Source organism: Mastomys coucha, unplaced genomic scaffold (genome assembly GCF_008632895.1).
Source record: "Mastomys coucha isolate ucsf_1 unplaced genomic scaffold, UCSF_Mcou_1 pScaffold22, whole genome shotgun sequence".
NCBI classification, from domain to species: Eukaryota; Metazoa; Chordata; class Mammalia; order Rodentia; family Muridae; genus Mastomys; species Mastomys coucha.
Genome location: NW_022196905.1, coordinates 29,797,612 through 29,821,149, shown reverse-complemented (window position 1 = coordinate 29,821,149; position 23,538 = coordinate 29,797,612). Strand labels below are relative to the sequence as shown.

The following is a 23,538-nucleotide window of genomic DNA, read 5'->3' as shown; positions in this document are numbered from 1 at the left end:
AAAAAAAAAGGACGTCTGAAACCAAAATAGCTGTAAAGCTAAATATGTGAGCTTTAACGGTCAGATTCTGGCTAAGCCGCGAGGAAGCACAGCTAAGCGGAGTTTTAAGTGAACCCAGGTGAGACTCGGACTGGGTGAAAATAAAGTTGGAGCGTTCAGCAGCTTCTCTGGTGAAGAGTCACCCTTCCCCCCCCCCCCCAAGCACATGTGCTCGCGTTCCCATGGTCTCCTTAAACAGATTTACTTAGGTTTATTTTCAAGCCTGCCCCTGGACCTTCCGCAAGTACAGACTCCTAATCAAGCGCCTCTCTTCCATTCTCCTTTTAATTTTGCTGCATATTTTAGATAAACTAACATCACATCATTTCATTAGTAAGCTTAGAAATTTACGAATTTATGCAATCTACTTTAAAATTAAATGCACTTTTGTTTTGTTTTGTTTTTAAGGTAACCTGTCTGACTAAAAAACATAGTCCCAATAAATTCTTAGTCTGGCTTTGATGGAGCAGGACACACAATTTTGTTGTTTTATTTTGGTTTTTGTTTGTTTTTCCATTCTGGTACTGAACTGACCAAGTAATAATACCTACAAATACCCTTAGGATAATAAAAACACTACACAAACAAACAAATCCAGCTACTGCAGGAGCCTGCTTGTCCCTGCTTCCCCTCATAACCCACAGGAAGCCCTAACCTGCCCCCATTTACCCTCAGTCCTGGAGCCTGTGGGCAACAGACTGAGAGTGAGCATACACGGCAAGGACAGATGTGCCAAGAGGACAGCCACCTCTCCTTTTTCCTTCCAGGGCAACCAGACACCCAGCGGCTCCAGGCTAGTTGACTAGCAGAGTTCCCTGGGACCTCCATTTCCCCAAGTCCATTCCCCACAGCTGTTTGCTGAATGCCTGCTCTGGTAGCTAAGCAAAAGTTCATCAGCACTGGACTGTCCAGTCCTGGAGAACCTGCAGTAGCTGCTCTCTGGCTGGTGGAGCCCACAGAGAGAGGCCACAGCCCTGCTAGTCTCTGGCCTCCCAGAGGCTTTCCTGGCCTAGAGTCCCTGCTACAGCCGAGCACTGCTTTCATTTTCCACCTTGTTGCTTAGGGGGAGGTGGGGAACAGAAGGGCTGGCAGGAGAGAGAAAGAGAAATAAGTCTCCTGGCTTAGCTTACCTGGCCAGTGCCCAGCCCCCTGGTCTCAACCCATCTGGGCCGTTTTCTGGGTGAGGGCAGAGTCCGGGCTCTGGAGAGCTTCCTCCCTGAGCAGTCAGATGTGTGACTGTGTGTGAGAGAGTTGTCGGTACTGCAGCTTTCCTGCAGCTGTTAGGGTAGGGGTGCAGTTCCCGGGAAGATCTCATTGTTCCAATGCCAACTACTGTTGTTTGCTCTGGTTTGGGATGAAGCACGAAGGAGTCTTCCCGGATGTCCTTACTCTCGGAGCTGCTACCCCACCCCACCCGGTACCTAGACAAATGAGCTAGCCTGGGGCTGCTTCCAGTTGGACTAGGAATATTCCTGACTGGCTGGTAACCTCGCATGCCCTGCTCCAGCATGAACACTGTTGGTTTCTTATAGAGAATCAAGAGAGTTATATGCCAAATGGCTTGTGATGGGGAAACTGGGAGCTTGAAAATAGGGCTTGGCCGTGGGACTCCTGTTGCCAGTAGGGCAGGGTTCACTAAGGTGTACCGTTTGGATCTCATGAGCAGGAGCCTCTGCAGTTCAGAGTGATGGCAGCTGGACCTCACTTAGCTGCAAGTGAGGCTGGACCGGGAACCAGTGAGAGGGACGTTCACCTGGCAGAGACAGATCGAAACCATTCATCTTCTGCCAGCAACAGTCAATGCAACGAGGTGTGCCTGCAATTGATGCCAGGATCCCGGACTCACTAGGGCCCCCAGCCAGGCCTGGCACCCTCTAGGACTTGAGTGTTGAGGGCTTGAATGTTGCCTGTTGAATTGGTCTCTCTGCCCCCCTGTTGGGCTGTCTTCCTACACTGCACCCCAGAACCTGGTGGATACTTATGACTTAAGAGGCATAGCGAGCTTGCCTGAGTCTGGCAAGCCCAACTAGTTGAGGAGCTTCCCCCTGCATCACTGGGTCCAGTTCCTGCTTCAGGAGACACCATGTCCCTGCTGAGTGACTAAAAGCTAGAGGATGATGAGGGAGTCGGGAAGCTCTCCTGCCCACCCTTGCTAATTCTAACACAGGCACACCACTTTCCCCAATTGATGGAGTAAGGAAGGCTCCATTGCAGGTGCCCATAGGGTTGCTCCTTGTGGCAAGTGACTCCTAGGGTATTTCTTTCACTGTATCTTGGTCCGACATCCTGATGAGGACACATTTCCTTCGCTGAAGACACCTTGTGGTCAGTGTGTGATCTCAGACCAAGACATTGAAGAGAAACTGGAATAAAATAGTGCTCTCACAATGATTTCCTAGTCCTGGGTTTAACAATGCATTTTGAAAGGGCTGAGAAGTGAGGGGGTCAGTGACCTGAGCCCTGAGACCTTGACAGTTGGGGGCCAGCATTTCCACCTGGACCACTAGTGTGTGGGGTGTATAGGGATAGAGGGGTGCCATGGGAAGTACCCATTGTGTATACAGGAAAGAGTCAGAGGCCGTCACTGCAGAGGCCATCACTGCTGTGGGCGCCTGTGTTGTGCTGGGATCTGCGAAGTGCCTTTCCAGGATGGGCAGACATTTATCCTGAGAACAGTACAACAGCCACAAAGCCATGGGCACCAAAGTCTGGCAACGGCACAGTGGAAAGGTGAGGGCAGGGCGGAGGGAGAGGTAGGCCTCCTCATTCTGTCTAGTAGCCTGTGTGGCTGCTGACTGGGGGCCCAAGGCTTTTGAAAACCCCATTGGAAAAAAAGTAAAACTCATCGAAGTGTATTGTACTCTCTCCAAGACAAAGCCCGTAAAAGCTGGTTTACTCATGGCAAAGCAGTTCAGTGTCCCAAGGCAGGAAGAATGCCCAGGCTCCAAACTCTGATTGGCTGACTGATATGGAAGGCTGACCCAGAGATGGGACTCCTGGTCAAGGACCAATGTCCCTTCCACATGAATCTCAAAAAACATGCATTCTCGGGGCATATGAACGAGAGCAGCAGCAGACAGAGGAGGTGCTCCATGGAGCACACTACCACCAGGTATGTCTCCACACTGGAAACTTGCTCTTTGTAATTGAGTGGGATCAAGAACACACACACAAACACACACACACACACACACACACACACACACATGCACACACTCCTAAGACAAACTGACTCCTCCAAGCCCCTGGCGCCTTCTCCTAGGCTGTCTGGCGCCACCTTGGGCGCCCCTGGCCCCATGTGGCCTGATGGCTGCCCATCTCCTCTGTGGGGTGTCTGCTTCCAGGTGGAGCAGGGAGGAAGACAGGTTTTCCAAGGTCCTCTGTGAAGACTGGGAGTGACCTGATCCCTTCAAAAGGACACCAAATAAAGTACCACTCCACACCTGTAGGTAAGAGCAAGTCAGATGGGGGGGGGTGGTAATGGAGATGTGTGACCCAGGGGATCCACACAGTTCAACCAACTTCTCCTGAAGGCACACAGAGGGTACTAATGACCAGGGGAGACAGGAGCAAGCACCCCAGTGCCTTGTTGAAGAGGCAGAGCTTTGTTTTAGACCAAAGACATGCATCCTGCTTCATGCCCCAAGTGCAGGTAAGGGCAGTGGCCACACAGCCTCATGAACTCCCATGAATAAGTTGGTGGCCAGAGAGCCCTACCTTCAACTGCCATTCCTTTGGCTACAGTCTCCAAATATCTCTACAACAGCCATCTTTCCATCTCTACTCCTTACTCCTGGACCCTAAGCCTCCCCGTCACAAGAAGAGTAAAATTTAGGGCCATAGACCAGGACGGTGGCCCCAGCCTGACTCCTCACACCTACCCCAGGGCAGCCTTCCCAAGTTCCTGGCCAGCTTTGGGAGAGAAGTACCCACTCACTCAGGCCTGCTACAGAAAGCCACTCTGCCCTAGCGACCACAAAGCTTCGAGTCCATCCAGAAAACCTCCCTTTTTATTCCATATGCAAAGAAGTAGAATTTATCACAGAAAAAAAAAAAAAGTCTTCATCAAGCCAAGAGAACCAAGGCCGCCCAAGAGAGAATCTTCTGAAGAGAGGCCCAAGATGAGTTGTCTCAAGGCCCGCGGCTCTCTGCACTGTCCCTTGGAAGGGGCCCCTGATGTCTGGGTTCCTTCGAAGTCCCTCCCGAGAAAAGGACATTCTGAGTTAGTAGGGGCAGGATGCCTCGGGGACCGTCGCCCTGCGGTTCCTTGGCCAGCCCATTCCAAGTGTCCGTTTGTTGCCGCGGAGCCGGCATCTGCTCAGCACTCGGTGCCGGCGAGAGCTAGCGCATCGCCGCCGCTTTCCATCCGAACGGGTCTACAGTCCCGTAGCTGGCTGCGGGTCCCCGTTGCCGCCGTCCGGTACACTCTGGAGCAGCTGCCCACGGAGACGGCCGCTTGAGGGACTGCGAGGCGCGCGGCGCCTTCCCCCCACCGCCTCCTCCCGGCGCCCCTACACGGAGGGCGCCGGCTCACACTAGCCCCGGCATCTGCGCGCGAAGGAAGGGCACCGAGGCGGCGGCGGGGAAGGCGGCCAGCGGGTAGGCAAGCGCGCCAGAGAAACCGAGCAGCGGCGGCGGCGGCGCGGGGGCGGGCGGCGCCAGCGGGAAGGGCAGCGCGGGCCCCGCGGCGGTCGGGGGACTCTCGTGGTAGAGCACCGGCACGCGGACCAGGCGTTGAGCGCCCGGCGGGGACAGGCTGGCCGCCTCCAGCTCGGCCGCCAGCTGCCGCTTCCACTTGTTGCGGCGGTTCTGAAACCAGATCTTAACCTGCGTCTCCGTGAGCTGCAGCGAGGCGGCGAGGCCCGCGCGCTCCGCGCTGCTCAGGTAGCGCTTCAGATCGAAAGTGGACTCCAGCTGGAAGACCTGGCTGCGCGAGAAGACCGTGCGCGTCTTCTTCCTGCGGCCGCCGCGCGCTTCCCCTGCCGCAGCCGCCGCCACCGCCGGAGCCTCGGCCAACTCTGCCGCCTCCTCCCCGCCGGCCGCTGGGCCCTGCGTCGTCACCTCCCGCGGAACGGTTCCCGGCCCGGGGCACCGCGGCCAGGCGCTCTCTGCGCGGCCCATCTCCTCGCCGGTCTCTGGAGAGTCCCGGTCGCTTGCTGCAGGGGAGAAACGGGCATAGTGGTAGGTTCTAAGGGTCTGCCCTAGAAGGAGTCACTGAGACTGGCTTCCTCCCACCTTCAAATCCTCCTCACTCACTCACAATGCTACAAGCTGGGAAATATTCTCCCAGTAGGGATTGGGGGTAAAATCCGTCACTGTGGGGGGTAGGGTTGGAGAAGGAAAGTAGCAGATGCCGAAAGTGAAGCCTGGGACCTGGGCTGCAGCAAACACGTGGCAGCACACACCCAGAGAACGACAGAGAAAGAATACTCAAAGAAAAAGGCTAACTGAAAAGACAAGCTGACATCTGAGACTGCCCCTGACTCGGCTGTACCTCAACGCCCCCCTCCCCGCCCCAACTCACAAAAGGCTGGCAGAGGCTTGGGACAAAAGAAAAGATGTCCTTCAAAGTTATGTACACACAGAGACTGACATAAAACCTAGCAGCCAGGGGCCAAGACCTCCCCATTACACACGTGGAGCAGACATCAAGGAAACAACTCTTAGGAGACACAAATGTACATTCCCCATAGAAATTCACCGGGTGACATTGGTACAACCCTCACTCAGACACCCTCAGAGGCAGGCCTTCTGCAGCAGCAAAACGTGCTCCAAAAGACTACGGAGCAAGGCTGTTCTACAGTCCACAGCATCCGCACCCTACCCAAAGCATCTCCTACGCTTGCTTGGGATCTTATCCACAAAGGACTCTGGGCTCCAAGTCCCAAACTCAGGGCTGACAACGGATGTCACCAGGTTAAATAAGTTCCCGTGGGCTCCTTGTTCTCCTCTAGACATCTGGGCCCATGAAACTAATTCAGGCTGGTCTGCCTGACTAATGGATCAGAGGTCAAGGTGGGGTTTGGTCCAGGTTGTGCCTCAGCATGGTGGACTTGTGTGTATGGCTAAACCCTGCCTGTTTTCCTTGAAAGCATCCCAATTGTGCCCCTGTCCAGCCTCCATGTTCTGTGCTCTCACTGCCCACCCAAAGTCACCTAGCAGGATGGTATGTATGCACCCAGACCATTGGAGAGGTCCCTCAAAGACAACCAAAGCCCCTACACTCACTAAGGTCCACGTGTTGCCATAAAGTGTCAATCTGACTCATCAGGAACAGAGAACTCTAACCCGCGTGGCACGAAATAAAGAGGAGCCACCTGGGGCGGGGTGACCATTGGACTACAGGTGAGGATGGCCCAAACTAAAAGGGAGAATAAAATGTGCCTTGCAAGAGCCTGTCACTTCAGGATACTACCGCTCCCCACCCCCCCACCCCACCCCCGTTTATGTTTATGTAAAGAAGGCAGGCATCCCAAACCTGGGCTGGGAGACCTGTCTACTCCATACCAAGAAGGGGGTGGGTACCTAACAGAAAAGAATGGCCCCACACCACCTTCTACCCCAAAGCTTACACACAGAGGCTCCCAGAGCCTCAGGTGGACAATCTTTAGTTATGTATAAATCTGTGTGTTTAGGGGCAGGATAGCCAAAGGAGCTAGGGTGAGAAAGGTTGAAATATCCCTCTAGTCTCAAGGGTTGCTCTCTAAAGAGCAGGTCCTAAGAGAGGTGAGGTCCAGACCCTCTGGAGACAGGCAGTCAGAGTCAGGATGTCCAGGCCAGAGGGGTAAGTGGGTTCTGGGACTGAGAAGCCCCCACCCCCATTCTCTGAGCCCTCTGCAGGAAACAAAGGCCAAAGAGGGGGAGGGGCAAGAAAAGAAGAGAGGGGTGGGATGGACCCTTCGGAGTGGGCTCCTACCAGCCTCAGCCTCAGAGCCTGAGAAGATCCAAAGGAAGGCCCAGGCCCAGCCCAGGCTCTTCCTGCAGCAGAGAGCAAAGGATTCTTTGGGGCTACAATTGCTATATTAGAAGGCCTCCCATCCAGCCTCCATAGCTGTGGTCTTTCAGCTCAGCCCCCTTTTATTTTAGTGCTTGACCCCCCGCGGTGTCTCCTCCTCTGCCACCCTTCCACCCTTCCTCTTCCTACACTTCTCTTTCACATTGCTGTTTTCTCTCAACACACTCCCTTTCCCTCTCTCATCTTTCCGAAGCCTATCCTCGCCTCTGTCCGAAATGTTGTGGTCTTGGGCCTAATCCGCGCCTTAGTAGCTTCCCGCATGCAGTGCCATCCCCTGGTCTCCAACAATTGCCCATGCTGGCGTTCCAAGGGGGTCCCACACCACCCGGGCCCCGGTAAACAGGAAGACTAGGGGATCACTAAGCCCGAAGTCACCAAAAGAATGCTCAGGGAAGGAGCAGAGCCCTGACCATTGCCCACCCTTTCCCCTCCACCCCCGTCCCGCAACCTCACTCACTGTCAGGACTCAGACCACCTCCGTAGCCGCCGTGCACCCGTGGGTACCACCGCGTTGCACCTCCACAGCCGAGCGCAAAGGGCGGCCCGGGCCCGGGAGGCGGCCGGGGCCCTAGGCCCAGCGCCCGGGCCCTCGCCTCCCCGCCCGGCCCGCTGCCCGCGCGCTGCTGTCGCCGCCTCTGTAGTCGTCGTCGGCGCTGCTGCTCCGGATCGTCGTCCTCTGGGTCGTCGTCGTCTTCCTCCTCTTCCTCGCGGACGCCATCGCCTTGGGCTGCACGCCCCGCGCCCTTGGCCTCGGCTGCCAGCAGGTTCTCGATGAGGAAGGAGGAGGCGCGAGCCGGCGTGGCGCGCCCGGGCTCGGTCAGCTCATCGGGCATCGCGGCCGCGGGCCCGTCGGGCAAGGCTGGGATCCTGGGGGTCCCTAGTTGCCCGGGGCGCAGCCCGCTCTTCCCGGCCCCGCTGGGATGGTGGCAAGCGGCCGCCTAGCGCACGCGCGGCCCGGCCCTGGCGAGCCGCTGCCCGGAGCGAGGGCGTCGGGCTCCACGAGGCAGGCGTCCGCTTCGGTGCCGCGCTGGGCTAGGCGGGAGCGGGTGCGTGCGTGCGAACCGCCGTTCCCGCAGCAGCCCTGCTCGCCTTTCTCGGAGCCGTTCAGGTCGCCGCCCCGGCCGGCCTCACAGGAGGGGGGAGGGGGCGTGGCCGGGGGCGGGGCAGCGCGAGCTCCGTAGCCTCAGCCCCAAGGACCCGCTGCAGCCTGGAGAGAAGCCATGGCCGGAGGTGCCGCCCGGCCGGACTCTGCGCGTAGGCGGTGGCGCACCCCAGGGCAGGCGGCCCGGTGGTCGTGCGGGGACGACCCCGCGAGACGCATTCCGGCGGCCCTCCCTCCCCCGCACCCGCACCAGGGATTTGGGAGAGGGCGGGGCCTCGGCTGGGAGGTCGACCATTGGCTACGGGGTCGTTGTGAAGCCCAGACCGGCCAATCGCATCCGAGGAGAGCTTTGCTCGCCCGGCGGGAGCGTGTCGGAACCCGCAGAACGCGCGGTTTGTGCGTGAGTCCGTGTGACTGTGTATTTGCGCGCGTGTAAGACCTACTGCCGGCTGGGCCGCAATCTTTTTTTTTTTTTTAATTTTTTTAAAGACCTCGCGTGTGATTTAAAATGGGGATTCTGCCAAAACAAGTTTGCAGAGATGCAGCATGTTTTAACACTTAGACGTAACGAAATACGCTCTTGGTGCCATCGCGCTGCGGTAGAATGCTCTCGTATCCCGGGCTCAGTTTCGGTGTGTAAAGAGAGTCAAGCCATGAGGTCACGCTGGGTAGGAATAGATTACACCCACGCTGGTACCTCCATGGGCCGGCTCTCTCACTCTCTTCCAGGATGGTGAGAGCTTCGTGCTCTCACTGTGCGGACTGCAGGCCTTGAGGGACAATTCCTTTCTGCCTCTGTTTCTTGCCCTTCACAAAGTGAATTGTCTTCCCCGCTTCAGGAGCAAGGCAGCAGAGGGTAACCCAGACTCCGCTGAGGCCCATGGAGCTGTGACCCACTTCAGGAGAACAGGAGGACAGCCTAGTCACTGCGGGGAGCGCTTCACTGGATGCGGGTTATCACAGAAAGGCCCATCCAGCTGCTCAGTGCGGGTCACAGACAGTGCCCAGCAAAGTGTGTCTCACTTTGCGGAGAAGGCAACTGCAGGCCCGGAGTCCACTTTGCTTGATCTCCCCCCACAAGAGAAATAGAGGTAGCATCAACATATATTTCAAAAGGGAAAACTAATGTGAAAAGAGAGCCAGCCCTTCCCCTCCCTCTCACAGTAAGTGGCTCTATAGGATATAGGAGGATGGATGAGCAGCCAGGCTATGGAACCTTTGGGGTCTGCACCCTGGATGGGAAGTGGGCTTTGTGCATGCTAGGACTTGATTTCAGAGCCATTTTGGGCAAGGCAAGAAGAATCCCTGGCAAGCAGCCACATTTCATAGATGAGGGCTCTGAGTCAAAGTTGGGTGTCTCCAGGAAACGTTTTGCTCTCCCGAGTGCTACTTCCTTGATGTCCCAGCTCAGATATACTCGGGTACCTGGGTGGGGGAGGGCGGGCGGGAGGGAGAAATTAGCACCAAAATTCGTTTGCAGAAATCAGACACAACCCCTGGGCCAGCCAATCGAGGTTGGTTTTGTTGTCTATTTGTTCGTTTTTGTTTTAATATGGTTTTTGGTTTTTCAAGTCAGGGTTTCTATGTTAGCCCTAGCTGTCCTAGAACTCACTCTGTAGACCAGGCTGGTCTCAAATTCAGAGATCCTCTTGCCCTTGCCTCCTGAGTGCTGGGATTAAAGGCATATGTTGTCACTGCAGGGCTCCAGGTTGTTTTTTTAAGGGATAGAGAAACTGAGACCAGAAGGGAGCCCTACTAAAAATGGTGATGGGGAGAACCGTCCAACTTCTGCACGGTCCAGGCTCCCCCGTGAGCAATACCTTCCTGCCTATAAAGGTGCAAGCCTGTTGGGTGTGTGCTGTGGCTTCCATTTCATTTCTCTGCTGTCTGGGTGAGGGAACCAGGCCGGGCTTGTAATTCCCTCTGCCCTAGGGCTCTGGCCCTTGGATCTGGCCCCTTGCTCGTACACTGTGGATAAGTGCTGCTACCACACTCCATGGAGCGAAGGTCTGCCGGGTCTGGTGCCTGCATCCTACCCAGCACTCCCCCTGGAGCCACGAATCAGAGTGGCGCCTCAGCACTAGACCAGCAAGGGATGGTGGTCAGGAGTGGGGAAAGGGCACCCACCTCTCCTGGCACTGGCTTGGAAGCACTAGAAAGGGTGACATCCACCACGCTACCTGGCCCCTGGATCCTACCGACTACAAGTGGGCTGGTGGTGCCACTCAGGAACAGGGTGTGTATGTGTCAGGAACTCCCAAGTTAGCCCAGTGGGTGCTCACCCAGGTCCTGGGGCCACAAGCTAAGCCTATGTGGAGGAGAGCAGAGAGGTAGTGCTTGAATCCTTGCAGCCAGAGGTTTAGCTCTGATGCTGCCCAGCGTGTAGGCCAGAAAGGCTAGTGTGTCCCAATTCAAGGCCAATTTGTCTGAGGAGGTAAGGCTGCCAAGCACTAACCCGAGCAGCGACTTCTGGTGCCGCCTTGCCAGAGTCCTCTATATTCCTCCACAGAGATCTAGGGATGGAGGACTGTCCCCTCTCAAGCCATGCCCATCCATGTTCACACACATTAGCTTAGCCAGGAAGGCTATGGCATCTCTCTCCCCACTCTGTCCTGGTGCCTTGTTTCTGTCTCACCTCTCCTGTGTACTGAGATCTGTCAGGAAACCTGCCAGGCCTTAGCAGAGTCTGCCTGGCCCGGAGGCTGTTCATCACAGATGTCCCCTAAATCCGAGCAATTGGATCTATGGAGCAACTCTCAGATCAGAGTGGCCAGCTGCAGGACCACCTCAAACCTTTTCACCAACAAACCTTTTCAGTTGGAAAAACTTGACAAGATGCCCATTTTACATTTTTTTTTTTAATTACCGTATTTTTGTTTCCTTCATCCCTCGCCCGACCCTATTTCTTCTCAAGCTACCCCTACACAACCCAAGTGCCTGCCTTCTCTTGGGTCTCGATTGACAAGTACCAACACACCAAGTACACTTTCTCAGCTTCTTATTTTCAAAGGCAATCACCGCTCTGTGTGTGAGGGGGTTGAATCCAGGACCCCCTCAGATGTCAAAATCTGCAGGTGTCCAATTAGCTCAAGCTAGCCTTGTGTTCTAGATAATGCTCCCACGCCCACCTTCCCAGTGCTAGCACTTGAAGCTTGGACTACCGCATCCAGTTACTTCTTAAAGAAAAGAACACAGTAGCATTTGCAACCACATCCTACTGTGTACTTCAAATGACTCTAGATGGTCAATAGACCTACTAAGATGTGGACGCTGTGGGGTGGCTTTTTTGCAGCATTTAGGGAGTCGTGGCCAACGGATCTGTGCCCGACATGGGATATAGCTTTGGCCTTTGGTTGGTTGAATCTGAGGATGTGGAATCTGTATGTAAAGAGAGCTGACTATCACATATCCACATACCCAGGCTGGTAAGCGCAACAATGTGGTGTTTCGCTTTGTTTGCCAATCCTGTTTTTTAGGATGTTGTGTGTGCCTGGAACACCTCTACCACCAAGCCACAAACACAGCCTCTTTATTTTTATTTCTTTAGTGAGGGGGGGAGGGGTGTGCTAGGCTGCTAGGGAATCACGAGCAGAGCCTAAGAAGCTGTACTTTGTCCTACTATGTCATCTGTATCCACTATGTACTATGTCATTATTATCCACTGTGTCATCTGTATCCACTATGTACTAACTCGCTATTTCTCATACCCGAAGTTCTGTTACTGTGATCATGTGTCATGTTTCCCAAGCCCTGAGCTAAATAACAGACAGCTCTCCAGAGCACCCAGGCCTCAATAGCTCACACGTGGTGTGTCTTCAATTCATGAGGTGTGGGCTGCTGTTGGACGATCAAGTGCACATGAGAGGGACAGGCAGCCCGCATCCAATCTAAGCAGGCTCATTTTCTCTCAACAGAGGGATCCCTGCAGAGAGCCTCAGGGTACCAGGCAGAATCTTGCCCAGGAACCACATCCATTGGTCTGCGGAGGGAGGGGAAACAGTCATAGGTTAAAGAGAATTCAGTGGGAGGGAATCCACCCTACCTTCTGCAGAGGCAGCTGAAGAGAGGCCCTTTTGTTGCACAGTAAGATGAGAGATGTAGTCAGGAAAAGATGCCTCCCTTCCCTGCAGTGGATGTGCCTCCTGGGGGGCTTGGGATGCCTCCTTTTCTGTGATTACAGATAGTGGGGCAAGCAGACAACACTAGCACTTCCAAGTCACTGCAGACAGCTGCGTTTTTTCCTCTCCCAGCACAGGGCTTATCTCCCCTTTTCTGGCTGTCTGAGGCAAGAGTTCTCTGGTCCCAAGGAAAGTGAAGACCCAGGGCTGAATGAGTTAGGGAGCTAGACTCAGGTCCCGGAAAGACAGCTGCCAAGAAAGAGAGAGGCTGTATAAACAATAGGGCTCTTAATTTGAAAAGCAATGGGGAGCCATTAAAGGTTGTTAAACTAGAAACTATTAAAACTGCTAGAATGCTGGGCTAGGCTGACACACACCTTTGATCCCAGCACTTGGGAGGCAGAGTCAGGTGGATCTCTTGAGTTGGAGGCCAGCCTGGTCTACAGAGGGAGTTGCAGGATAGCCAGGGCTACCTGGAGAAACCCTGTCTGGAAAAAAACCAACCAAACAAAGAAACAACCTGGCAGAGTAATCTGAAACCCTTCAGCACCAAAGGAGGTGCTGCCCACTGCCCCTAGGACTCACAGCTAAGGACTGTGTTCCTTCCTGGGCTGCCAGCACAGGCAGTCCTCTAGCTGTGCCTTCTTTCCTCTGTCCTCTTGGCTTGCGGTGGTCAGCAGTCAGTCTCCAGGATCTTGTTGACAGCCACACAATCTCTTCCACATCACAGCCAGCAGGAAATAGTCTCATCCTCAGAGTTGGCAGATTTGAACCAGGCCCCTGTGCTCTGTCTTCACTGGTCACCTCAGCATCTTCAACTGCAAAAGGGACTTAAGACACCCACCATCCACTGAGTTGGATTGTGGGTAGTCCACGGTGTGGGTACACCTTTGTTGTATTTTTTTAAAAAAAAAAACTCTTTTTTTTTTTTTTAAAAGATGCAATGTTTGTTTGTTTGTTGTTTTTGAGACTGAGTCTCACATAATCTAGGCTGGCCCCAAACTCACTACGTAGCTGAGGATGACCTTGAACTGCTGGACATCCCTACTCCTGAGCTGGGATTACAGTCAGTGCCACTATGGTGCTAGGAATCAAAGTTGCTTCTGGTGAGATAGGCAGGTCCTCTACCAATGGAGCCCTTGGCTGCATTTAAGAGTCTGTTACTTCTGATCCTGTAAAAATCTCCCTTTAAAACTGAAAAGAGGAAAAGAAGTGGGGGCTGTTCTCTGCACTTAGAGACTAGTAGGCTAGAAGAGAAAGGAAGGGTAGGAAATAAGAAGGAGGGGAGGGTAGAAGAGGGAAAGGGAAGGGGTAAAAGAGCTGCAGAGAAAGGAGAGTGAGAGCTGGGGTCTGGAAGCTGAGATGGGGCAGGACCAAGAGCTAGGGAACCAGGTGGGGAGGGAGCTTGGCAAACCACAGCCCTGGGGTCCTCACTTGCACCTCAGCCACACCGAAGCAGCTGGGGGGGCTTCATCCTCTACAAGACTCCAAGGCCCTAAAGCTGAGTTATAGCTGCGGCAGGCTATCAGCTCTGTGGCTCTGTTCCTCTTCTTTGACCCCTCCATGTTTCTGTATGCTCATGTGTATGTAGCTTGAACCCCTCCCAAGACTGCAGAAAAGCCAAGTCTCCAGGAACAAAGAATTGCCCTACCTGGTCCAGGGAGGACAGCACCTGCCCCCGGAGTGGGGACTCTGGAGAGAGCAAAGCCATGGCCAAAAGAAACAAAGCAGCACCGAGACTCAGCGTAGTCCAGGGAGCTTCAGAGCCTTGGGCCAGAGGAGTAGATAGACCCTGATGGCCTCACCTTGTGCTCACCCCGTGTAGGCTTGTGACTGTCCCTGAAGGCAGGAGGATATCTGAATGTTTCAAACCCACAGAAGTAGACTGAATACCATCTTCATCGTCAACATTGGCTCTCCTGGCTCTTCCACTGGCCCATCCATTTCACTCTCCAGCCAGCTGCTCCTCTGTGACCCTCACCCCACGGATAGCAGGCCCTACCATGGCAATCTGCTGTTGGAGTCTGGAGCGGGGCGGTTGCTTTGGTGGTTTTCCAGGAGACAGGATGCTATATCATGAAGAGTTAGAAATGCATGAATCTGGGTTCCAGCTCTGCCCGCTGACCAGCAGAGACCCCAAATATGTCTTCCACTCTCTGCAGGTGGCCATTAGGCTCCCAGTGCTTGTGGCTGAGGTGGCTTCAGGAGAGTGGGGGGCAGGGAGCAAAAAGAAAAAGGGGAGCAAGAAGAAATCATCTGAGATGGATGATGGACAGCCGGATGGACGGATGCTTAGCAGGGGGCTGCCTTTCTCCTGGAACCCGCCTGGTGCTGCCTGCCTAGTCCAGCTCTTCCGATCCCCATCTTCCCCCAGCTGTGGTCATTTTAACACTGGCGGGATGTCTGGTTTTAATGTGAGGAGCACCTCGAAATAGGAGCAGGTTTGGTTTCCGCAATGGAGCACAGATTTCTGCTGGAGTTATCCAAATCCCAGAGGATCATTAGACAGTTTTGGCTGCCAGTGGCCCTGATTGGAAGTGACTTGAGGTTGGGGAAGGAGGTTGGAACAAAAGGCTGGATGATCATGGCGCATGAAAACTTTTCCTAAGGATTCAGAGAGACAGAGTCTTGTGGAAAGCAAAACCGGTGACTGAGCAGTAAGGGGACCTGAAGGTGTTAAGGACTCCACCATCCACCTAGGAGAGGATGCCTGTGGCATTTGAGCAGGGTAAGCTTGGCAAGGAGTTGTGCCATCTTGGGAAAACCTGAAGACTTAGTTGCCATCCCTCTTGATGACCAGGGTGTTGAGGAATTTGTCTGGAACAAGCTCCTCCCCTTGGTTTCTAAGAGTTCAACAGCTTCTGGTGAATACCCAGGCCCCACAAGGCCATAGGAGAGATTTGATGAGAGCTCAATCGTATACTGTCTGTTCATGTGCCATACATTCATCCATACATGTATCCATGTATCAACCATATACCCATGCATCCATCCATCCATACATCCACCCATCCATCTATGCAGCCATCCATGCAGCTATGCATCCATCCATGCTTCTGTGCATCCATACAAGCAGTCATGCAGGCATCCATCCACTCACTCACCCACCCATGCATGCATCCCATGCATCCATCCATCCATCTACTCTCAGGTATGGGGTTAGCACCTCATAAAGTTGCTTGAAAGAGTGGGTTCACATCCCTTTTTCCACCAAGTGAGGTCACTGACAGGTACCATCTCAGAGGCAGAGGGCCACCACCTTCAGCCTCTGAACCTGCTGGCACCTCATTTTTCTTTCAGCTCCAGGACTGCAGAGCTCAGGAAGTAAATCCCAATTCCTTAGGAAGCACCCAGCCTGAAGTGCCTTTCTTTACAATGCACCTGCCGAGGGAGGATGGAGATGGTGGCATGCTCATTACTCTTTTAATGTTGTGACGAAATTTCCGAGGGAAGCAAGGGGACGGAGAAACGGTTCATTTTGACTCTGGGCTGTAGAGGCTTCAGCTCATGATTGGCTGTCTCCATTGGTTTAAGCTGTGGTAAGAAAGGCTATTCCACAGAAGGACGTGGTGGAACAGGTGGAGCACAGAGCTCACTTCAGGGCAACCAATCAGGAAGCAAAGACAGAAACAGAAAGCAGCTGAGGCAACACAGCTCCTAGTTACTCCTTCCTCCAAGTAGGCTCCACTGCTAGGTTTCCCCCACCACACAACAGCATCATTCACAACGAATGCAAAGCTCTCAGGCCCCACAATCCAGTTATCACACAGTGTCTGAGATCCAGGAACCCCAGATAATCCACAATATCTGAATCTACCAGCCCTTAACACAAGAGTCAAATCAACCCATAGCATAGCCCCTAAGGCTGAGACCAGTGTGGCTGCATCACCCTCATTTGGAAGATGATTAGAGCCCCATGAGAAAGATTTCAGGACCTGGCAGGGTCAGGAGGGTAGGATTCCCTTAGTGGGGAGCGAGTGTCTCCACTAAGTCTGAGGCCAGCCTTTCTGAACAGCCCACACTTGAGGAGCAATGGGCTGAGGGGAGTTGTGCTCCCAGAATTCACAGCAACCTTGGTGACATGCTCCCGTAAGAAGATCTCCACTGCACACCTCTCCTCCACAAAGGGCCCAGACCTGCCCTGACCAGTGAACTTCCCTCCTACCAGGGTAGAGTTCTTCAGGGAAAGAGTGTGGCAAATGGTGGATCTCTACCCAGGGTTGGTCATTGTGTTTACTATGCATGGTGACTGATGGAGCTTTATTGTGCATCCCAACTTGTTCTCAGCACCTCACGAAGCATAAGTAGGCCCGGAGGGAGGGAGGGGTGGTCTCTCTTGCTTGTCAACGAAGGGAAATAACATGGGGGGCAGTTTGTGAGATGGAGCCTTGCTCTCAACACTGAGATAGATATGGGAAAGATAGCAGCGTTGGTGTTGGTGTTGGTGTTTATTCAAGATAACTCTTGAATAAATGTGTCCACAAAGAGCCTCCAAATCTCCCAGCATTGACCTCTTGGGACCAAGGAAGGATGCACTAAGTTCAGAAACAGCTCCTTGGATAGATCACAACCTTCCAAACGCAAACCACTGGATAGATGTCTGTTCATCAGTCAGCCTTCTCTGGACCCCTTGCTCCCAACACCCACATACTTCTACATGGCGGAGAGAAGCCTTCTTCAGATTTTTCCCCCCACCCCTGGAAACTTTGAGAAGCCAACGCAGGAACCAGAGCCTACGGGTGCCACCTGCAGGAGGCTTGTGGAATTGACCCGATAACTGCTTAGAATTATGGAAACATTTCCTTGCATCCCACATTCCTTCCCAGGATGGCACCGCACACAAAACATCTTAAAGAGTCTCTAAGGTTGATTTGGAATATCCCTTGGTGTGGAACCAAAGTGAGAAATTCAGAAACTCCCCATCCACACAGCGCTTTTTGGACTAGGGATTTTACAGCACAGCCGGAGGTGCTGGAATGTGGAACCTAAGGCATGCATTAGCAGACCGGGTGAACAGAAGAACTGGGCAGTGGAGAGAGACTGAAGGCCTCCCTGACCGGACCTCCCACCACACACCAGGCAGAGCCTTCATCTTCCTTCTAAAATCAGACCACGGCACTTCTGATGTGTTGCTTGCCATTAACGGCTACTGCTCTGGACTTGACAAGACCCCAGGAGTCTGCATGCTAAGCTAACCACGCATCATATCTAAAAGTATAGAGAAGTGGTTGCACTTTGTAGAAGTGTGGGGAGTGGAAAGACCCACATCCTCCACATCTCCTTGCAGCTAACACATGACAGTCCTGTTCAGCAAGAAGACAGAGGGTCCCAGTCTCCTGTGAACTAATGTGTCCCTTTATAGTCCAACAAGATGTTCTTATCACCACTTAGGCCTGTTTTTAAGTACAAAACAGCCAGAGGACTGCTTTGGGTAAGTTTGACTCACCTACTTTCTTGGTCTGCAATTAGGAAAAGATGCCAGCAGGGAGCAGTCTCCATCCCCTAGAGCAGTGGTTCTCAACCTTCCTAATGCTGTGACCCTTTAATACAGTTCCTCATACTGTCATGATCCCAACCATAAAGTTATTTCATTGCTACGTCTTGTTTTTAGAGACTGAGTTTCTCTGAGTAATAGACCCATCTGTACTGGAATTTGCTTTTTAGATCAGGCTGGCCTCCAACTCACCTGCACCTGCCTCCTGAGTGCTGCTGGCATTAAAGGCGTGCACCATCACAGCTAGGCCAGTCTTACATTCTTAAATCAGGAAACCAACATCAAAACTGGAGGACTGGTCTTGCCAGGAGCAGCTTGCTGGATCCCAGAGTGCCAGCTTGGGGATCTCACACTGAGCACAGTGACAGCTGACCAGGCATGGTTGATGGCTGGACACTCAGACATTGCCCTCCATGGTCCTGGTACAGAAAGGGCATCCTGGGTCACCAGAGAGATAGTCAGTAGCACCCTTGGAGGAACACACAGAGAAAACCAGTCCTAAGCTAAAAAGGTTCACACAGAGAATTTAATGTCGAGTACCTTGACTGAATTAAACTTCGGGTGTAATTCCAGGTTAGGAGATTTGATCAGGATTCCGAACCTTGAGCATTATTTTTGGTCAAGTCTGAGTCACTGGGCAGGGGAGATGTATGTGTCAATGTGGGGTAGAGAGGGATTATTTTGCCTCCTTTTGGATGGGAGGGAAGACACTCCTTCAGGAAGTCTTTGAGGATGGCTCTGTTCATTGTCACATCTCAGTCAAGAGAGAGGATAAGAACGTCTTGCCTAAGCTCTGGCCTCTGTCCAAACTACAGTTTTCTTTTTTTCTTTTTTCTTTTTGTTTTCTTGAGACAGGGTTTCTCTGTGTAGCCCTGGCTGTCCTGGAACTCACTCTGTAGATCAGGCTGTCCTCGAACTCAGAAATCTGCCTGCCTCTGCCTCCCAAGTGCTGGGATTAAAGGCGTGCGCCACCACCGCCCAGCCAAACTACAGTTTTCTTAACAAACACAACAAAGCCAACCTTTTGAGGGTAACGGCCAGCAGCCAGGTCCTGACAGGGTCCCAGATGGTCCACATTCACTTCTGCTCTGGTGGTTCTGGTCCCTGTAACCAGAAGCTACACTGCCAAGGTGGCTTGGTGGGGATGTTTCTTAGAGAGCCCCATCCTCCCCACCCTCTCTTTCCCCAGCTCCACTGATGCCTGGAAATGAGGGATCCTTGTCAGGTTCAGCTAGAGAAAAAGAGGTGAGCTCAGGCAGGCAGCCAGAGGAAGAAGGATAATGGATGGACCCCTCTCAGAAACACCCAGCATTCTGCCCTGATCCCTGCACTTCCTACAAACTCCAGATTTGCAGTGTTACTTGGCCCAAGCAATTAGGTTTCTGGAGCTACTTCACATCAGAACTGCCTTTCAAAGTGTCCAGCCTGGCTGTCAGAGGGAGCCAGGACCCCAACAGACGACGGACACAAAGCTGTTAAGAGAGCCTCGGCCGATCATTCTCCCAAGGCTGCAAGCGATCATATCCAGGGTCCCTGCGTGGAGAGAGCTCTATTAACACCATTTTTACTAAGGCAGAAACGGAGGCTCCTGGCATTCAGGGAGCTCAAAGTTGCGGGGCACACAGAACGAACGAACGCTGGTGCTGAGAAGTGGGGTCGGGCGGCAGCTAGGGCAGAACATTTCATAGCTGCTTTTCTACTGGACGCCTTTAGGACAGAAAACACTCCCCAGAAGCGACTCCAGGGACAGAACCAGATGGAGGAGAGCTCCTGGGCCAGCAGAAGCTAATGAGGGAGCAAGGAGGTGTGGCCTCAGACAGCCCTGGCTTCTGCATGAGGATGGAGGGCGCTCTGATGTTGGGGGCCACCACAGGCAGCTCTGCAATAGACTCATTGGGTCTTTGGACATCTGAGTTTCTTTTGCAGGTTTCTCTGAGTTTTGATGGGTGGAAGACACCTAGGTTGCTCCTCAACGCATCCCAGTTTGCCTGCCCTTGTGCCTCCCCTCCCCTCCCAGAACAAGGGAGCCCACCAAGGGAGACTTGGGATGTGCTCTTCCCTCATCTCATCTCTGCTACTACAGCCTATGGCGCCCCCAGGCCTTTAGCAATTGGGTTCCACCCACCTTTGGAAGTCCTGGAGTCCTGTTGGCAAATCCCTGAGGATCTACCATAAGCCACCTGGCCGGGACAGAACTTAGAGCTTGTTGTTTAGAAACTTCCCACCTTGCCCTGCAGGGCAGTCTCCAGAGAGTAGACTCTACCCCTACCTCATGGGTTATGAATTGCCAGGTGCTTCGGAGAAGCCGTCCTTGGCTGGGCTGTGGGGTACTACCCAGCCGACTGCCCCAGGCTCCTTCTGCAACTGGTCCAGGTACTGCCCACGCTGGGCCTCAAGAATCCAGGCAAACTTGGCTAGAGATTCTGTTTAAGCTTATTACCTCCTAACTGCCCCTTCCCCACATCCAAGTGGGTGGCACTGATGGCCCAGACCTGGAGTCCAGGTAGCAGAATGGCTCCCTCCCACAACCTGCAGAGGGCGCTCAGCCCTCCAGCCTGGGGCCTAGAACAAGCATATAGGCAAGGTGTGTGTTTGGTGATAGGGTAGGGATGGGGTGGACAACCTGCCCTGGGAGAACCTGGGCTAACCTCTGACTACCTCACGTCAGCACTTGCTGTGAAATTCTGTGTTCCCATTCTTGGTAATAAGCCCTTTTCAGAGCTGGAGAAACAGGGACACCTCCTCCCCATAACATGCACGCACACATGCATAGACCCACATATGCACAAACATATGCACATGCATAGACCCACATATGCACAAACATATGCATACATGCACTGGCACACACACACTCAGAGAGAGAGAGAGAGAAAGAGAGAAAGAGAGAGAGAGAGAGAGAGAGAGAGAGAGAGAGAGAGAGAGAGAGAGAGAGAGAGAACACTGTCTGCCACTGCCTGGGGATCATTTTACCAGAAGGAACTCACAGTTTGTAAGGGAGGCTATACCTCACGTGGCCCAAAGCCTCAGTTTCCAGAGCTGGATGAAAAAGACTATGGCTTTCTTTTAACTTGGGTTGGCCAGGCACAAGATAAAGTAGTCCTGAGAGACAAGGCCCCGAGCCCTCGGAGGAAAGGTGGGTAGGTGTGTTTCCCTGGGTCCCCACCCCATACCTGGTTAGATTGCAGCTGTAAGACAGCCTGGGTTATGCAACTGCTGCAAGGGCCTATGGGTCTGTGATGGTCCTAGAAGACACACTGTCAGGTCTTTGATGACATTTTCCACTCTAACAAGTGGTTAGTTCTAGAGACTACTTAGCCCAGGCTCGTGGCCTGCCCTGCCCTGGATCCTTGGGCTCCCTGCTAGTTATGCTGTGACTCAGGGCCACCTCAGAGCTGACTGTAGAGTGTGAGACAGGAGCCTTGCCTCAGATCCTGGAGCAGCTGGGGCCACACGATTCTCTACCTCACAAACCATGTGTCTGGTTCAAGGGATGAAGGATCCTGGGGGACCTGTGTCTGTGTGGGGGTTTGCTACTATCTTCCTGCTCTGCAGCCGGAGATGCTGCAGTGAAGAGGAACTGTAGAGAAAAATTTTCTGTAGCCCACTGATTTCCTCCAATATCTGGTGTGGTAGCAGACCAGCCCCCTTGGTTGAAGAGGAATCAGGCCCAGAGAGGTTAGGGAGCCCATTTAAGGCAAGACAACCACAAGAAGAGGTGACATTTGAATTCAGGTCATCGAGCACCCTGGGTCACCCCACCCAGCACTCACAGACGTGTGTGTACACACTCACAGGCATATGACCAGTGATTAAAATGTGGAGGGTTTTAGAGAAAGGCCCGCCTCTGAAGATGAGAACACAAATCCATTTTCTTCATACTTTGATTGATTTCTCTTCAAGAGCTCTTGCATTATGGAAGGCTTGGCTCTGAAGGTCAGCTGGTTTAAATAGAAATAAGTCCGGGAAAAACACGTCAACACCACCCCAAGTTCAATGCCCCGGAAAAGCACATCTCAGGCTGCCAGTCACTTGAGGAACGATGAGGACAGTGTTCTAGCAGCTTGGCAAAGCTGCAGACTCTCCCATAGGCCATCCCTTGGGCTGTCCCTCTGGACCATCCCCCAAAGACCATCCCTTAGGCTGCTCCTCTGGACCATCCTCCATAGGCTATCCTTGGGCTGTCCCTCTGGACCATCCCCCATAGACCATCCCCCATAGACCATCCCCTGGGCTGCTCCTCTGGACCATCCCCCATAGACTATCCCTTAGGCTGCTCCTCTGGACCATCCCCCATAGACCATCCCCCATAGACCATCCCGCATAGACCATCCCCCATAGACTATCCTTGGGCTGTCCCTCTGGACCATCCCGCATAGACCATCCCCCATAGACCATCCCCTGGACTGCTCCTCTGGACAATCTCTAATAGACCATTCCCTGAGCCGTTTTCTCTGGATAATCTTCCATGGACTGTCCCCTGGGTCTCAGCTCTGAGAAAAATTGGTCCCTTGGCATTGGCTCTCTATCCTGAAGGGAATTTAAGAGTCACAGGGAGAGGATGGGTGGCTGAGCAGGGGGAGGGGGGACGGAACAGGTTTTTGTTTTTGGTTTTTGGTTTTTGGGTTTTTTTTTAAGTTTTTTTTTTTTTTCCTGAAGGGGAAACCGGGAGAGGAGATATCATTTGAAATGTAAATAAAGAAAATATCTAATAAAATGTAGTAAATAAATAAATAAATAAAAAGAGTCACAGGGGAGTTCCTAAGGGTATCACTTCCCAGAACTCTAGTTTTTCTGGACTCACTTTTGAGGATGGTCCCTCCAGAAGCTGCGGCGTTGGATGCTCAGGGGGTGGAATCTAAGACAGTTGTGCTACCTGTGCCTGAGCAGGTGTTCTGCTTCCTCCCTCCCTCCCTCCTTCCTTCCTTCCTTTTTCTTTCTCTCCCTTCTCCCTCCTCCCTTCCACCTTTCTTATCCCTTCCCTCCAAAATCTTGACTGAGTTCCTTGACTAGTCTCTGGAAATGACAGTGAACCAGAGGCCAGGTCTTTTACCTGTTGGCCTCCTGGGTGTTATGTCATTTGCTCACCCAGATGGTATATGAGGCCAAGTCTCCATCTTTACTTGAGAAGCATAGAAGCTGAGTCCCAGAGAGGTATAGCAACTTGCCTAAGGCTCTTCAGCAAACAGGTAGGTCATTGGTCTGTCACTGGCATCTCCCACCAGGCCTTTCCTTCTGTGGTGGTTGGTTTTTGTCAACTTGACATATAGGGGACAAGTGAATCTTTACAGAGGCAATTCCTCCACAAGACTAGTCCGTAGGCAAGTCTGTGGGATATTGGTTTGATTAATGATTGATGTAGGAGGAGGGCCCAGTTCAGTCCAGGTGATGTAACCCCTGTACAGGTAGTCCTGGGTGGTAAAAGACGTCAGGCTGAGCAAGCCATAGAGGAGCAAGTCAGTATGCAGCACTGCCCCATGGCCTCTGTTTCAGTTCCTGCCTCCAGGCTCCTACCTTGAGTTCTTGCTTCCTTTAATGATAGCCTGTGACCTAAGAGTTGTAAACAAGAACAAACCCTTTCTTCCCCAAGTTGCTTTTGGTCATGGTGTTTACTACAGCAATAGCAACCCTCACTAGGATGTTCTCCACATCCCATACATTTGCAAGTCCATAGCTGGGCAGAGCTGGTTCATACCTTGTTACTTTGAACCTACAATTTTGTTCTTGCCAACAAGCCTTCCCCTAAGCCCTGGAAGGCCACTCATGGTCA

General features: G+C 53.0%; 1 protein-coding gene across 2 annotated transcripts in view; it reads right to left on the bottom strand.

Moving 5' to 3' along the window:
• The window catches only part of Hmx1 (H6 family homeobox 1), an 11,085-nt gene extending 2,903 nt beyond the window's left edge, over positions 1–8,182 (bottom strand). The window contains exons 1-2 of one of the 2 annotated variants that reach the window (XM_031338967.1): positions 7,512–8,182; positions 4,032–5,195 (exon numbers count right to left, since the gene is read on the bottom strand). In XM_031338967.1, the coding sequence (XP_031194827.1) occupies positions 4,570–5,195; positions 7,512–7,887 (1,002 nt within the window). In that variant the 5' untranslated portion in view covers positions 7,888–8,182 and the 3' untranslated portion in view covers positions 4,032–4,569. Of the gene's footprint in view, positions 1–4,031; positions 5,196–7,511 lie in introns of those variants that run through there. The other variant, XM_031338968.1, reaches the window with a different exon arrangement.
• Between the last annotated feature and the right edge of the window lie 15,356 nt (positions 8,183–23,538).